Source organism: Simochromis diagramma, unplaced genomic scaffold, assembly GCF_900408965.1.
Source record: "Simochromis diagramma unplaced genomic scaffold, fSimDia1.1 OVJJ01000669.1, whole genome shotgun sequence".
NCBI classification, from domain to species: Eukaryota; Metazoa; Chordata; class Actinopteri; order Cichliformes; family Cichlidae; genus Simochromis; species Simochromis diagramma.
This window is the reverse complement of record NW_024387458.1, coordinates 3,420,207-3,437,605: the sequence shown is the minus strand read 5'-3', so window position 1 is coordinate 3,437,605 and position 17,399 is coordinate 3,420,207. Positions and strand designations below refer to the sequence as shown.

The following is a 17,399-nucleotide window of genomic DNA, read 5'->3' as shown; positions in this document are numbered from 1 at the left end:
ATATCAATCAGGCTCAGTCAGTCAGGCATATATAGTCATGTAAGATAAGATAAAAAAGGTGGGAAAGTTAAAGATAACGTGCCAAAAATATTTTAAGGTGACTGATAAATAATTTAGTGAAGTTTTTATACCTGTCCACAGAAGAGGAACTCATTATATTAAAAAACAAACAAAAAAAAACGTTTTTGCAGAACTCTGCAACAAACAAAACCAAGTACAACCTGTGATTGAATACTTTCAGAACTAACTTTAACAGCAATAACTTAAAGTAATAGTTTCCTGTATGACCTGATGCAGGTCGATGGACACTTGGATGAGCTGTGACTGAAAGGCTTTTTTTTGTTTCAGTTCATTGAGGTTGAAGAGCTTTAGCTCTCAGACAGCTGCAGTCTCGTTTGAATACTTTGGTATACAGAGGAGTTCACGATCGACTCAGTTTCTGGAAGACACCCAGTCCTGTGGCTGCAGAACAAGCCCAACTCATCAGCCCTCCGTGCCTGTGCTGACAGTCAGTATGGGGTGTTTGTGCTGATGTGCTGTGTTTGGTTTTCTCCAGACGTGGTTGGTCATTGACAAACATCGCCATTTTGGTCTCATCTGTCCAAAGGACATTGTTCCAGAAGTGTTGCGGTTTTTCCAGAAACAGATGGAAGCTATTCTGCATTATTCTTTTCACAGAGAACAGCTTCCTCTCTGCAAACCTTCCAAATAAACCACACATGTTCGGTTTTCTTCTAATTATACTGTCATGGACAAACATTTTGAGGCCTGTAGTTTTTTTGAGCATTGCAGTCTGACCTTGGGATGAATTTGCTGGGACGTCCGGTAACAGTTTAGATTCTTTTTATCATGAAAAAAAGCAAAAAACTACAAAACATTTAGCATCTTTTCAGGTGGGAATATTTGATGGTTTTGTATCATTAAACTCCAGCTATCAGTCAGTTTTGTATGGAAGCCCGTTTCTGCCACAAAAAAAAACAAAACAAAAAAAACAAACAAGTATCCATAACTCGAAATTTCAAGTTATTTTCTTGAAATTTCGACTTATTAACTCAAAATTTGGAGAAACATACGAGTTAGCTCTGCCAATCAGTAATCTACATGAATGAGATCACTTTTTGTTACCCGGAAGCATATGGCGCAGAGTAACGTGCACTCAAAACCGCATCGCAACAAATTGGCGCTTTTGCGAGTACGTTTGCTATGGAAGCCCGTTTCCGCCACTAAAAAAAAAAAAGGATACTCAAATTCGAGTTTCCTCTCGAATTTCGAGTTATTCCCTCGAAATTTCGAGTTATTTTCTCGAAATTTCGACATATTAACTCAAAATTTTGAGGAAAAGCAACTCGAAATTTCGAGTTAGCGCTTGCCAATCAGTAATCCTCACGTGAATGACGTCATTTCCATGTTACCCGGAAGCTGAAGCCCTCAGCTACAAATGCTACAGCTAAGCTACCGGTATTACATCCAGTCGTGAATGCACAGATTGCTGAGTGTTTTCAGCCTGGCTTCACAAATGATGAAATCCTTGTGTTATTAGCTGAATCACATGGTGTTACTATCAGCAAACATACTTTAATTTGTTGGGATCCGTTTTTGAGTGCGCGGTCCTGCGCCATATGCTTCCGGGTAACAAGAAAGCGACCTCATTCACGTATATTTTTGATTGGCAGAGCTAACTCGAAATTTCGAGAAAATAACTCGAAATTTCGAGTTATGGATACTAGCTTTTTTTTTTTTTTTTAGTGGCAGAAACGGGCTTCCATAGTTTGCTGATAGTAACGCCATGTGACTCCGCTAATAAAACAAGGATTTCATCATTTTTGAAGCCACACTGAAAATACTCAGCAATCTGTGCATTCATGACTGGATGTAATACTGGTAGCTTAGCTGTAGCATTTGTACCTGGGGGCTAACAAGGAAATGACGTCATTCACATAGATTACTGATTGGCTGCCCTAACTCGAAATTTCGAGTTACTTTTCTCAAAATTTTGAGTTAATAAGTCGAAATTTTGAGAAAATAAGTCGGAATTTCGAGCTATGGATTTTTTTTTTTTAGTGGCGGAAACAGGCTTCCGTAGTTTTGGCCTCTAAAATACATGGTTAGCAAAAGGTCAGCACCTATTATGACGGATGCCATCAGAAACAACACTGCATTATCCTGCTGCTATATCTGTCCTTGTTTAATGCTGATGAACTAGATTATTATTTTGGTTGAAGTAATTTCCGGTCTGTTATTGAGGTTTATCCTAATACAGGCTTTTAAAGATGCCCTCTGTTTCACGCATTGATTGATTTTAAAAAAAAAGCTGAAAAACTGAGATTAATAATCTAATAATTAATAATCACAATCCGAACAGGGACTTTGACCTCCTGATTAAAGGTCCACGGAGGGTCCAGATTGGTATCAGAGTAGTGCAGATGGGTCGCTGTTCCACTGGAGATCAGCAGAGGGAAACGTAGCTCTCTTTCCTGCGCTCCTCCTCAGACAATAAAAACAAGGCGAAGCCCACACAGTCGGCAGCATCTCGGCTCCATTCAAAGACGTCTGAAGGGGAAAAAAAATCAGAAATATGGACACACGGCCGCCGGTCTGGGACTAGAGATGTAGCTGCAAGGATGCCAGCCAACTGCATCTCCCGTTTGCTCCTCTTCGTGTCGGTGTGCGCGGTCTGGGAGGCGCTGGCCAAATCTCTTCCAGATCAGGGAGCACTGGGTAAGCTCGCCATACGGGGGATGCGGCACAATGAGGAGATGGGAGTGGTTGCATTTTTACGGCTTTTGTCGACAATCAGTCGATCTGTGCAGCGATGCGCCCTGATTTTATGGCAACCTGAAAGATATTTACGGTTAATTACAGGCGAGGCTTTTTGCCGTGCTTGCCCCGGGATAGCGTCGTCTTTTGGCGGTATAGATTCTTTAATATCTGCGAGTTGCTTTGACAGAGAGGCCACGCTGGTGGCCGTGAGCTGGTTATGTCCCCGTGCTGTGCAGATGTGAGAGATTCAGATGTGAGCGCAGGCCCGAGTCTGTTGTTCCTGTGCAGTGTCAGGCCCAACTAAGCCGGGCCTTCATGTGTGTCATTGTTGCTTTGCACAGTGAGTAACGGTGAGAGCAGGAGGGCCTGCGGTCTTGGAAATGTGTCAGTCCCTGAGCCAACATTTTAGATTTCTTCACTCCAAAATCAATTCCCCTGCATGAGAAACCCCCCCGCTATTGTTCCGTTAAGTAATGCTTCAGCAGAGGCCTTAACATACTCCGTGTTTATATTATTGTGGTGCATGCTTTAGGACATTATGTAATTACATTGCATTATGCATGCCTGAAGCTATTTTTGACATGCATGAATGGTCCCAGGCACAGAGAGTGCAGGAATGTAACTGAGTATACAGTATTTGAGTTACTTGCACTTGCAGTGCTTTCCTGTTGTGACCTTCTCCGTTTACAGCTCCACACCGTAGAAGGAAATGTTCTTCTTTTTAATCATGGTCCTTATTTGTAGAGTCTCAAAAGCAAGCTAATAATAACCTGGAACTACAGAAGATTGCGAAACCGTACCTAAAATGTTCTTTAGTGGTCCTGTATCTTTTATTCTGTGCAGTGAAAAGTGGATTTCTATTGATAATTCTTCACTTTAGTTTTCATATTGTCACTTTTACTTTTAGAAAAAGGTTCTGAATGCTGCTTCCACCTCTCCTTTAAGAAATGTTTTGTCTGTTAAACTAACTTTTTAACATAGATTTTGCACCTTTGCTTCGAGGGAGGAAATTGTCATTTAATTGATGCGTCAGGCTTGTTTCGGGAACAGCTCAGCAGTTCTCCTGACCTGCAAGCATTTGCACAATGCTACAAATCTATTCCTGTATTTAGAAATGTCAGATTGCTGACACATTCGGGCCTAAGTTGTGCCGCTTTATGTACTTACTGCTCGGGTTACAGCCCTGGCAGGTGTTCTTTGGGTCAGCTACTGTCACGACACATCTGAGATCAGGCCCTTGCACTGTGGTCCTGTGACTGAGTCGGAGCCGCCAGATTCACCCTCAGCCAACATTGTTGGTCGAAGACAAATGTGGCCCATGAGAAAACTGCACATGTGGCTGAAAGCAAGTCCAAACATGTGTTAGTTAAAAAAAAACACATTTTTTGAAATCATTTTCTTACCCAGTAAGACCAAATATTGACTCACTCGTTCCTTTTTATGATGTTACACTGAATTTCTGTGAACATTTAACTCTTTTCTAACAGTTGGTCATTTAATCGACAAAGGCTGAGTTAGTCGAGGCCAAACATTACTAATAAGTAAACTCCAGATGTGAAACACAGACCATACATTGTTTGCTATCTGGGTTGGTGGAGATGTTGCTTGTTTTGGAAGGAAATAGATTAAATCAAACACAAGCTTACACCAAAGCGTAATCCATCTGCAGATTTTTCTTTGCATCCATATTGAGTCAGGTTTACTCCTTTTTGCATATGACTTTAAAACATAACGTCAGAGATAACAGAAACAGCGCAGGTATGATAAACACAATCAGAGCCTTTAAATAATCTTGCTGTAAAACATATAATGGGTTCAAAAACAATGCCACTTTGACATTTCAGTCACTAAAGAAGAGTTTATGGCGATTATATTAAAAGAAAAGCACAAACTGTACAAGAAATAAGAGGCTTCCTGCCTTCGATTTTGACAACCATTCGGTGAATTTAAGTTGTGTTTTGAGATGCGTCTACTGAATCACTTCTGAAGGACACTGAGGGAGTGAAAAATTCCCACTGTGTCTCACTGTGGCACTGTGACTCTCTGTGTTTGTGTCAATGGAGCTGCTTCAAGCCTTCAAGTGAGTAGCCCAGATTGAGGAAATCCTCTCTACACACACACACACACACAAAGGAGCCTTTATTGGACAATTTATGTTAATGGATGGCAGCATTTATGCATGCACCGTGGATATGGACACACAAACACCCACACACAAACATACTGCTTATTATCTGAATGCGGCCATTAGCTGCTGTCTCTGGAAGAGTTGTGCATCGAGGGGTTTGTCGCTGGAGGCCTGCGCGGTTTTAGCTCGCAGTCCTTCAGGGACTGAAACACAACAAGCCAGCTTTTTGGAGTGTCAGCTTGTATCCATGGGAACATCCCCAGCATGACCCACATCTACGTCGTCCAAGAGACGAGATGAGAAAATGTTCCCGAGCTGACAAGAATGATGAGGGGATGAGGGGCGGAAATAGCCACGCAACGGATTTATGACGGGTGTGGCTGTGATGACTACAAACATCATCATCAAACTAACAACAACAATCATCCCCTGCTGGAAGTGATTAGTCTGCAGCAGCAGCGCACACAGCTCACCGGTCAATACATTTAAAACTCTGAATGCATTCCTCATCAGTCACATCTATTGACTAATATACATGCTGTGGGATCAACATAAGTTACACCTCCTGGTGATGTTATAGTCGCCGATGCCCTTAAAGGAGACCTATTATGCTTTTCCTAATTTTCTGTCACGTAGATATATTGTTACTACGGTGGATGCACAATAGATCAAGCTGCAGACTGACCTAAACATTCAGCTTTGAGCTATTTTTTTCTGGTCTTGGATCTGTGTGATGTCAGTAACAGGAGATACCTTTAAGCTCTCATCTCAGGCACAGAAGCCCCACCCACCTGATGTTCAAACCTTCAGTTTACAAGGGTCAACCAATCACAAGAAAGCCGGCTTAAAGTGGGAGGAGCTAAAAGGCTTAGTAAAGGATAAATATGATTATTTAGATTTTTGTTCCACTCACTGTGTGTTTAAACACCACTCTGCTTTAATTATTACTTATTATTTATCTCTGGCTTTCTTCCACAGTGGTTCTTTGTCCCCCTCCACTCACCCCCGAGCCAGTCGTGGCAGATAACTTCCCTTCCCTTAACGGCTATGCCAGAGTTTTCTTCCTGTTAGAGGGGAGTTTTTCCTTCCCACTGTCGCCAAAGCACTTGCTCATCATTGTGGTCTTTGCTGTGTTATTTTATAACATACTTCAGAACATAAAGCACCCTGAATTTAGTTAAATAGAGTCATGCAAAAGAGATTTCATTGTTTTAAAAAAACGAAACTACCTTTTATATACATGAAAGTAAGTTATTACTGAGAATCACCATGACTTTTTTTCATCAGCACAAAAAATATTATTGCCAGCTAAACATCCTGAATATCTATGAGTCGATATGAACTGTTAGATGATTTAACAGTGCTGTTTGCTAACTATAGACAAAAACACATGTTTTTAAATATTGGGCCATTTTGCTTCTATTATCTTTCTTTTTTTGGAAAAATGAAGTTAAAATGTTTATTTAACCCAATTTTGTCACTTGTACGTATGTAATTTAATACTTACTTAATAGGAATATATTTGCATATTTAAACATAAACTTTCTGAACACTTATAGCAAAAATCATTAATTACTTTAATTTGAACTTATTTAATGTAAGTAATTAACTGAGGAAATTTAACATTACCATTTTTAAACATAACTTTTCAGAAAACTTTTAATACAAAAACCATCTCTGTTAATGTGATTAAACCTAAAGCCTGATTATCTCCTCAGGCAATTCTAATTCTTATAGTAAATAAAATACAAAGTGTATTTAATGTTTTTATTTCACCTGTTGGGGCACATGCTGTGTTTCATGGTAATTATGCGGCCTTCGCTCCGTGTAGGTCATTTTGAATGACATTGTAACGCTGCTGCATAATTATGCCGTCCTTGTAGGACAGCTGAGGGTGACTTGATAAATTGAGCCATACTCAAGTGTAATTAGATCTTTAAAACTGCAGTTTAATGAGACGACACAAGACTGGTGAATCGGAAAGCTTCGTTTTTAATATGACAGAAATGTTATAGAAGAAATATCTTTTATTCTGTTCAATAATTGACAAAATATTAGCCTTGTTTGTTCAAAACACTCATCAGTTAGCTACTGGCTAATTACTCTCCCTCTTTTTCTCCTTGCAGAGGTGCAAATAAGAGTCCAGGTGTTCGACAACAGCGACCTGTCCCAGTTGGCAGACGCTCAGGTGGAAGTACACGGTAACCAGACCCTGTTGGCGTCCAGCCGTGCTGGCAAGGATGGCGTGGTGAGGGTCAACTTCCTGTACCGTGCGGGAACATGGGTCATTATTACAGCCTCCAAACAAGACTACGTCACCAACTCTGTGCCCTGGCACTCCAGCCGCATCCCGCGTAAGTCCAGCGCATTTTACGACTTGTTTGCTTTTTTCTCTACTTTGCAAGTACCGTAACGGTAACGTATAGAAACATTAGATGCTATGTCCATCTTTTATATACATCCAGTAGATAATAAAACCTAAAAAGTATAAAAAGTATTTTTTACCTGTTGACCTACCTCATCCATTTTAAGGTTACCCCCATGGCTGCGCTGGGCTTCGATACTGCTGTGATTAAAATGGAAGCAGCATTTCTGTTGCATAAAGCCTGGTAGTGCCACAGCTCAGGTTTTTTTAGAACAGGATCACAGGATCTCTTGTTTTTAATTGTGGGAATAAAAAAATGTCTTTTTTGTTTTGTCGCTGGAGTTTTCAAATCTCAGTCGGGCCTGTCGATGAGGACGAGGAGACTGGATTTAAAAACTGCGTCATGTGTAATTCACCCACAGAATCCAGTTTTTTTCCCTTTAGCCTTGAGGTTATGGAGCTGCTTTTGCCTAGATGATGGTTATTTTTATTATTTTGAGTCTTAAAACAAACTCTGTCTCAGCAGTGTTCCTGCACCTGTGAAATCTGCTGATTTCGTTTTCTTCTTCTTGTAGTGTATGCAGCAGTCAGCCTGTACCTGCTCGTTCAGAGGCCGGGAACTCTTATTCTGTACGATGACGTCCTGCAGGTGCTCTCTGGGTCTCCAGGTAAAAACAGCCTCTAAAAAAAGCCTCATGCAGAACATATTTAATATAATATAGACTCATTAGAAAACGATAGTCCTGTTGTGGTGATTTGGATTGTTCAGTTTGGCCATTTGAGTTTTTATTTTTTATTTTTCAATACCAGAATTATTGCAAATCATCACAATCTCGCAATCTCATTGCCTTTTAAATGGTTGTTTTGAATTGGTTCTGCACCCACTCCCAATCAGTTGCTGTCTTGAAAGCAATCTTGGTGTGTCAAATTAGCAAAAAAATTCAGTAAGAAGAGACAGCCGGATATCAATTTGCGTTTGAAAGGAGGCAAGTTGCTAATTACATGCAATCTGTTTGTGACATTTTGGTGATTAACTGCAACAAAATGCAGAAAATAGCAAATCTGTTGCACAGAAGTTCACACTAACTGGCTTATGTTCAGAGTTCAGCCTGAAACTCGAAGATCTGAAACAGAAATGTAGAAATGAATCCACAGACAGCGATGCCGTTGCTTCAGGGGCAATTTAACTGCACAATTACAATGGTGCTCGACAGCCTCATGTCAGGTTTCCTGGGTCGTTGACCCGGTATTTTCAGTTCATATTCACTGTTTATCTTCCGTATGTTCCACTTCCTGTTTTATTGTGTTAGCCCTAGTCTGTGTGCATTATGTTCTAGTTATCTTCCCATTTATCATTAGTCAGATTGAGTCCAGCTGTTTACTCACCTGCCCCTAATCACTCATCATTTAGCCTGTGTATTTAAGTCCCTCAGTTTCATCAGTTCATTGTCTTGTCATTGACGTTGTCACTGCTGTTTCTGTGTGTGTTTTCAGTTCAGTCAGTCAATATTTGTTCATCCAGCCTATAATAAACACCGTGGTAATCCTTCATAAATCAATGTCCTGCGTTTGGGTCATCTCTTCCTCGCATCCACACACGACACCTCTGACACCTCACCTGTGTAGGAATATAACCAGAATACAACCAACTGGCAACCAGATGAGATAAGATAAAGATAAGATAACCTTTATTAGTCCCACACGTGGGAAATTTGTTTTGTCACAGCAGGAAGTGGACAGTGCAAAAGTTATATAGCAAAAATTAGAATACAATACAAATAATATACTGTAATGTACACAACTGTACAGAATAGAATAAAATAAAATACTATATACAGTAGAATAAAATAGAATAAAATATACAATAAGATAAAAATAGGATACAAATTCGATATACAACTGAGTAAAAATACTACTTTGTATTGAGAGTGGACATTCAGAGGTTGAGGGCGTTGCACATTAAACTTCTGGGTGAACATTTGGTCACCACAACTATTGTGATCAATTACTGAGCATGAAACAGTTCAGTGGTTCCTGTTTTTACCCTCCTGTGACTGAGCCGTTACACAACAGCAGAGCTCTGAGACTGTACTGTATTCCCTCCACACCCTGTATAAATGAAATCCCTGGATCCCAGCAGGGATTTTGATCAGGTTTGTTTTCTTTTTCCTAATTTTACTTACTTCAGTGCGAAGTAATGCATATTTGTGAACATGTAACCAGTTTTTCTTGTCTATGGTTAAACAGTTACTGGATCCAGAGTTGGATCCACTCCAAAAATTAACCACTTCTGAGTTGTAGCAGTCTCCATCTTTCAAGAAATTTTGTGGCAAATCCTCCATAATCCTGCTAATAATGAGATAAACAAACAAACAAACAGATAAGCCATAATTAAGGATTCACACCCCTCTCCACAACCTTAAACCTAGAAGAGCTGTGCATTATTATTACAAATATAGCTCAGTCGCAGCCGCCTCCGTACGGCTGTGATGCACTCACACATATATCGTTACACCTTTTTGAGCTTTAGAAACAAACACGGTGGTTGTAGGCGTGACAGACTGTGAGGAGGGGGATTGTTTCTTTTCCAGGGGCTCGTAACCAGCCGCTGGTGCAGCTCCAGAGGAAGTCCATTCAGCTGCCGTCCAGCTCCAACTACACAGCACTCACTGCTGTGCTGACCACAGCCAGGAGCCAGTATGAAATCGGGGGATTCCCCTTCCTGCTGGGCCAAGAGACCAACAGCTCAGGTCAGTGTCAGTCTGTCAAACTGATGTTACAGTGTGGTCCAAGTTTCTGTGCCTTTCTGGATCATCTGAGGAGGTTTCATTTCTAGGTCTTTCCAATAAAATTTTGCACCGCAGTTTGCATGGATATTTTAGTGTGCTTTAGAAATAGTTGTCCCAGATCTGACTATAAGCTTGCTGTAAATAAATTGCTGCTACTTCGCTAAGTTATTGTCATTTATAGTCACTCGTATACCACCGTCTGGTAGCAAAATGAAGATCAGAGTTATTATTCTGTTCATTTTTAGCTGTTTGTGTTTGTGCCTCACCACCAATACAGGTGCAGAAACTGGGTGGATGGACTTGACGGCGCTGGCAGTGGTCAGCGTTCAGCTTTTTGATAAAGATGGCAGCGTGATCCGCGTTTCAGATCCGATCCACATCTCTGTGCCGCTGCCATCAGACACCCGAAACAGGATGGCCACGAGTGTGCCCGCTTGGCTGTATCAGCCAAAGACGGGTAAGCTGTGTGCTAAAACTTACAAATAGTCTTTTATTAATGTAAACTATGTGTGTATGACTGTACTTAGAGGCTGCTGATCATTTTCTTTCCTCCAGGGCTGTGGGTTCGGAACGGGACGGGCTACATCAAAAAGGACGGGACGCAGTTTGTCTGGAACGTCGTGGTTCCTCAGATGGGATACTGGTTGGCTGCCTTTCCGACGTCTTCAGGTATTGAAAATAAAATGGCTGTTATCGGTAAAATGTTAACTGGTGACTCTTCATGTGCCTTTATACTGCTGTGGAAACACAGATAACAAGAAGCTGGAGAAGCCTTTACTATAAGATTCACTTTATCGTCCCTGAGGAACTCAATAATAAATCAATAAACAAGGTGATTTTGTAGGACAAGGTTAAATAGCCTTGAGTTTGAAGCATTGATCGTATGAAAAATGATAGCTTCCTTAAACTTGCATCCGTTTTTAATGGCCACCAGGGGGTGACTCCTCCGGCTGAAACAGACACCAAGATGGTGACAGCAAAACCAATGGGTGGCGTCATGTAGCTATTATCAGCTGAACCAAGTTCCTGATTATTTCATGATCAATGTAAATCAAATTCTTTCCTCCTCCCTCACTTTACAGACAAACTAGCAGTTGTTTGGACAGCATAATAGGGAGCTGACATGCTATGAATGAATCTGAGTTAACTTTTGCAATGATGTCTTGCAGGTTTAGGTTTGTCTCATCCAGGCTTGAGGGATATCACCACCTACCACACTCTGTTCCTGCTCTCCATCCTGGGATCGCTGGCCCTGCTGGTGCTCATCCTGCTCTGTGTGCTGCTCTACTACTGCAGGTGTGGGGAGCATAGGTCCAGGTCTCACTTTTAGGTTTCTATTTGTAGCAAAACGTGGGTTTATTTTAGTCCTGCAAAGCCTATTTTTTTCTACTATCAATAAATTAGGACCACACCCACCTGCTGTTTATGAGGGGTGACCAATTATAAGGAAAATAGCTTACCAGAGGACGGGCTTGTTCTACACATCCAAAACAGCTTATTTTAAATGTGGGCTTAATTAAGGTCCGAAGAAAGCTTATTTTGAGCAAAGATACTCCAGTAGACATGTTTCCTTTTTTTTTTACTATAAAATAACATATGAAAAACTAATTAAAAGTTTCCTGTGTACAATAAGCATTCATACTTTATTTGAAATGGAACTTTGACAAATTAAAGGAGCTATTGAGTACTGCAGTACACAAATAATCCACCAGAGGGCAAGAAACATGCGTCAGATAGTGTACCTGTTTTTTCCAGTGATGTACTGATCTTGCCTATGATAAAGGTCTTAAAAACTGGCTTTATGGGGTTCCTGCTTCATTAGACAGTTTTTGAAATCCCTCCCCTTTTTTGCAGCTGTTTTGCTTCCTTCTGACTTTCAGTTTTTGTTTATCTTTCAGACGGAAGTGTCTGAAACCACGTCGACAGCAAGGCAAACCTCACACGTCCAATCTAAACGGTGCTAAGAGAGACCAGGGCACATCCACGTCACGGCTAAATCTGATCTGTGGAGGCCATGTCGAATCAGGCCCCTCCAATGACAAATCTGACTTGTCGCCATCGCGAGACTACCAGAGTTCAAGGGAGGATTTAACTAAGCATGTTCCAGCCCACATGCTGCGACACGCAAAGGGTAAAAATGCGTCAGGTTCCCAACGGGGTGAAAGCTTCCCCATGAAGGTTACACGTGCCACAGAGACCAACAACTTGGACAGCCCTTTGCTGCATGACGACTACAACCGGAACTACAGCCCCAAAGACAACAAGGAGTCCGACTATCACAGACACCACAACGCCAACGACAATCGAGGGTACTCCTCCGATCCCCCGTCCCCACCTCGCTTCCAAGGCTACGTCCCAAGCCAGTCCGACAAGCCTCCGGATTATTCCGCAGCAGCAGCAGACAGCCTTGCCCGACCTACTTCCCTCAACACCCAACCAGGTCAGATCATCTTTTGCAGCTCCATTGACCAGATGAAGGAGAACATGTACCGTAGCATGGTGCCAACCCTGGTTATCCCCGCCCACTACATGCGCCTGCCATCTGAGTTTTCTGGCAAAGATGGCAAGGACCAGAAGGATCACGACAAAGATGGCACACAGATGGGAGGAGGCCAGCAGCACCATCACCACCACTCCCAGAAACAAGGCCAGCAGCAGCAACAGCAAGGAGGATCTCAAGGCGACGACTCTGAGGAACCGAGCTGGGCATCTGACTCGTCCGGGGGACCTGTGACCATCCCAGTGCTATTCAACGATTCCACCATGGCTCAAATGAACGGGGAACTGCAAGCTCTGACAGAGAAGAAGCTCCTGGAACTTGGAGTTAAACAACACCCGAGGGCGTGGTTCATCTCTCTTGATGGTCGAGCTAATGCTCACGTGCGCCACTCCTACATAGATGTTGGGAATGACCTCAGTGGCGGTGGTGGATTCGGAGGTGGCTCCAGCAGCACTCCACGGGATGTCAACCTGGAACCGCCTCTGGAGGCCCAAGAGCGAAAATCAGCTGGAAATAGAAAGGGAAAAGATGAGCGCTGGGGGACGGGAGGACGGAAGGGCCACGGTGTTAGCAGCAGCGGCGGGAAGAGTTACTCCAAGCTGGCCTACCCTGACCACAGCGAGCCCAGCAGCAGTGAGGGACGTCCCGTCTCTCCCGAGGAGAACTCCCTAACCCCTCTTCTGGACGAAGGCCCGTCCTCCCGAGGATCCACCATCCCTAGAAGAGGACGCAGCCGCGTGAACAGCAGCCGCAGCAGCAACAGCGAGAACCGCCGCGACTCCATGACCAGTCCAGAGGATGATTCCGAGGACAAAGATGAGAACAAGAAGAGCCCCTGGCAGAAGATCGAAGACAGGCCTCTGATGGTCTTCCACCCCAGGAAGTGAGCTTTTTGAATGAACACTGGAACTATAACAGCCTTGTGAAAGAGGAGTCTTTCACATCACCGAGAGGGAGGTCACAATAAGCACAGCCACTGCTTCACCAATCCATATCCAGGTTGTTGTTTGACCTTTGTGTTTGCCAGTTACTCTCGTAGCCTCACTGTCAGTTAATCCCTCTGGTTTCCACTGAGTTGTAGATTGAAATCTGTCCAGTTTATTGTGAACCCCGTCTCCTATCACCTGTCACTGAACCATGGTCTGAGCCATTGCACATACTGACTGTGGAAATAGCCATTTTATAGAGCAAAATATAAGAATAGAGCACTTGCTAATAATTTGATAACTTATTGATTGATACTTACAGAGTATTTGGAAGTGGATGGCATTTTTTATGGGACTGATGGGAATTCTTGGCAAATTAGGTTTTTTTTCCCTGGACTAATTCTACCCAGATGCTCACAATGACTGTAGAAGATGTGAGCTTCTTTTTCTTCTCTACTCCGAAACAGCTTCCCTGTCTGAAGAAGTTGTGAAAGTTTGTCCTTGAGCTCTTGTGAACAGATTACAGAAATATTATAAAGTCCAACGTGCAACTTGCATTTTGCTCCTTCAGGGATGTTCTTGATTTCCTCTTCCTCCTGTAGTGTGTTCATGTGTTGTAATTACTTACTCAAATAGTAATGATTTGAACTGTTCGGCATCATCTCCATCTTCTCTGTAATATCACAGTGATCTACTGTACAATTTTGCCAAAAGTACGCATTTCTGCCTTTCTTCTCTTGGTGAGAGTTTTGGCCAGCAGAGACTTTGTTGCATTTGGGTCATTCCAGTAAAAATCAGTCAGTGCCTCCCACCTGACCCTGTTTGAATCAGCAGATTTTTTATACAACAACTTTAGCATCTGTAATAAAGAAATGTAAGGTTTCACCTTAATACTGTGGATATTTTCACAGTTATAAGCCCTCAAAATACCTAAGAGTGGTTTAAAATTCAGCTCTTTTTAATTCACATTAAAGCTCTGTTAAAAACTTCAATTTCACACCCACTCTGTCACAACCCAAAGGGTCTCAGGACGAGTGGATGCTCTGAGTATAGGTCAACATATGAGAACACTTGCGCTGAACAAAAGTAATGGCCAAAGAAAATTTGGAGACCCTCAAGGATTTTGAAAAACTTCTTTAGAACCTAAAATTTTTGGATAAATGTGATTTATCAAAATGATTAAACACAGTATGTGAGCACCAATGTCATTTCTCTGGTGAAATATTAGAGTTGTTTATGTAAAATCTGTGTTCATCAAAAGCAACATTATGGCTTTTAGACTGTGACACTTGGAGATGGTGTAACATTGATTTGCTCACAGTTTCTAACATTTATGATGTTAAAAACTCAAGTAAAACCCTGTGTACTTTGAGGGCCTTTAACTTGGACAGTATTTATAGAATGAAGGTAAAAATTTGCATGGCCTCATTCAATTTGAGGGGGGGGGGGCCGTGGAAGCTTCTGAGGGGGTCAGGTGGGATTTTTTTTTTTTTTCAGATTGGGCTGATTTTATATGGAATGACCCATTTATCTTGTGTAAATACATGCCCAGATATTTGAAAGACCATTTGGTATAGAAAGGTTGCATGCATATGAATGTATGAAATAAACAGAAGGCACCAAAAGCCCTCCCCTACAACTTCCTGCTAGACAACCCCTAAACGCCAAGAAACAAGCGTAGTTCCAAACCGCTTTTACTTGAAGACTTACTATTTCTGAAATATCCTACTGAGATCAGCGGGGGTTGCCTGTAGACAGAGCCTGAACCACTTCTCTCCTGTAAGTGCCTTCTTTCACATAGGATCGAGTGATAGGCATGCCGGTCCCTTTTTAAAATGCAGTCAGCGGTCACCTAAACTCACTGTCGAGATCGGCAGGCACTGATAAGCACACTGCATTGCGGTAACAACAACAGCAACACGCGTCACTCTGGGGAGCATGCCTGCCAAAACAGACAACTTTTCTTGCGGCTATTCCGTCCTTGGATATCTTAATTTCTTGTATCTATCCTCTTTTTTCACGGAACCTGTAAATGGTATGATCTATATGAGATTTTATGTGTATACAATGTGCATGTTAAATGTAGAATAGGGTGTTTTTAATGATTTTTTTTTAACTATTATTATTGATAACAAGGATGTTTGGCACAAAATGATGCATTGGACTGTGTTGCCAAATGAACTTCATGAAGATACACTGACTTTTCCCTTAATCCAGTTCTAACGAAATTCACTTCCGGTCGTAAATGTTTACAACGATAACATACTGACCAACACGCTCCTGCTGTTACTAGCATCACCACTGCCTATTCAACAACTGTGAACTTAGCGAGGCTGACGGCTGTTTTGTTGGTGGTTTTTGCAGAGTAATGGGTTGCTTATGAAGGGAAAACGGCTGTATAAAAGTCATGCTGACATGTTGGTCCTTTGTACCATTCGCTTGCTGTTCATAAGCCTGTGTCAGTAGCCTACGGAACAAGCTGAAAATGTGATGTAACTCAAAGTCTGAAGAATAGCACAACCATGAATCGAATCCTGCTAAAATGTTGCGCCCACTGCTGTAAGTGTACTTTTATTTTTTTGAACCAGATATGGAAAGTATTGAGTTGTGCAATCGTGGCTTTTCTTGCTTGTTTATGTTTTGCTAATGAAGTGTTTTCTCAGATTTGGTGAACGATTTGACACCGAATCCCTGAGAGGAAACTTCAAATCTGGCAACCTACCGCGCTGGATGTTTTTGATAGTTAAGAGCATCAAGAGGACTGAGCTGTAGGCCTTCATCCTGTGCAGTAAATCATCGGCTTCATTCACCTGGTCAGTTGTTTGTAAACTGTAAATTGATTCAACTTTCTGTACATGAGACAAAATAGAAATAAATTTGTTCCCACGGTCTGTCTGTGTTTGGGATTTTATTTTGAAAACCACATCAAAACTAGCCTCTAATTAGGTCAAAAGTCCATGAAGAAAAATAGCAAACTCAAGCTGTTGGAAAAGTGAATGTAGCAGAACAAACAGATGGCAAATAGATGTTCTACCAAAGGATACTGAGGGCAATCAAGGAGAGAGGAAACAGCTGGAGGAAAAGAAACAGCTGAAATTAATCAAGATCAAAGATACAATTAAAGTAAGTCTAAATACAAGACACAAAACACAACTCACTGCCAACTTAAATCAGGAAGCAGGCAAAAAACCTGACAAGAAGAAGATAAAAGAATAAAGTAAACCTGAGGTATCAAATATTTAGAAAACTAAGTGTTTTCAAATAAATAAAATAAAATCAATTAATTCACTTTGATTTAAAAAAAAAAAAACCCATACCAAAATAAAGCAAAATACACAACAATAATGTTTTAAATATTCTAATCATCTAGGAGTGGGAAGTATGCACATATAATTAATCCCACCCCTTGTTCATAAATGCTGAAGTATTGTTTCAGCTTCCTTGTTGATAGAAACTTCAGGAACATCAACATACATATTTGCACATAATTTATGCACTGTTTGAAATGCAAAAAAATGTTCATATATAGTTTTTATAATTCCGCAATTTTATTTCCGCACGTCAAAGGAAAATATCTCCAATTTTGGAATGTTGACTGCAAAATCTGAGTAGAAAAGGAATATAAAAACTAAATAAACAGAGATATACTTTGAAATTCAACCATCATTATCTTTTTATTATACCTAACAAGGACCATATGTTTTAAGCAACTTTTGCCATGGTTTTTCTCCACACACACAAACACGAAAACCGTAGGTTTGACGTCCCCACCGCTTTAAGTTATAACGTCCTTCTCTTACAGAAAACATGCTTTCAATACTTTGTGATGTTTGAATTCTTACCACATCTGTGCCAGTATCGTAAGTTTTTGTAAATTCAAATAATGCAATAGATAAAAAGTTAATGTAATATTCTATTTTTATATTATTTT

General features: G+C 41.2%; 1 protein-coding gene across 1 annotated transcript; it reads left to right on the top strand.

Annotated features, from left to right (window-relative positions):
* The first annotated feature begins 2,390 nt into the window (after positions 1-2,390).
* On the top strand, positions 2,391-16,359 carry LOC120722988 (protein FAM171A2). Its single transcript, XM_040014208.1, has 8 exons — positions 2,391-2,718; positions 7,015-7,242; positions 7,829-7,921; positions 9,845-10,003; positions 10,320-10,499; positions 10,598-10,711; positions 11,212-11,338; positions 11,941-16,359. The coding sequence occupies exons 1-8, from the start codon at positions 2,622-2,624 to the stop codon at positions 13,427-13,429; spliced, it is 2,487 nt and encodes an 828-aa protein (XP_039870142.1). The 5' UTR covers positions 2,391-2,621; the 3' UTR covers positions 13,430-16,359.
* Positions 16,360-17,399: the final 1,040 nt, after the last annotated feature.

Coding starts and splice junctions, on each gene's coding strand:
- LOC120722988 (XM_040014208.1), top strand. CDS start 2,622: ATGCCAGCCAACTGCATCTCCCGTTTGCTCCTCTTCGTGTCGGTGTGC. Junction 10,500..10,597: donor GCTGTATCAGCCAAAGACGG/GTAAGCTGTGTG, acceptor TCTTTCCTCCAG/GGCTGTGGGTTCGGAACGGG. Junction 10,712..11,211: donor TGCCTTTCCGACGTCTTCAG/GTATTGAAAATA, acceptor GATGTCTTGCAG/GTTTAGGTTTGTCTCATCCA.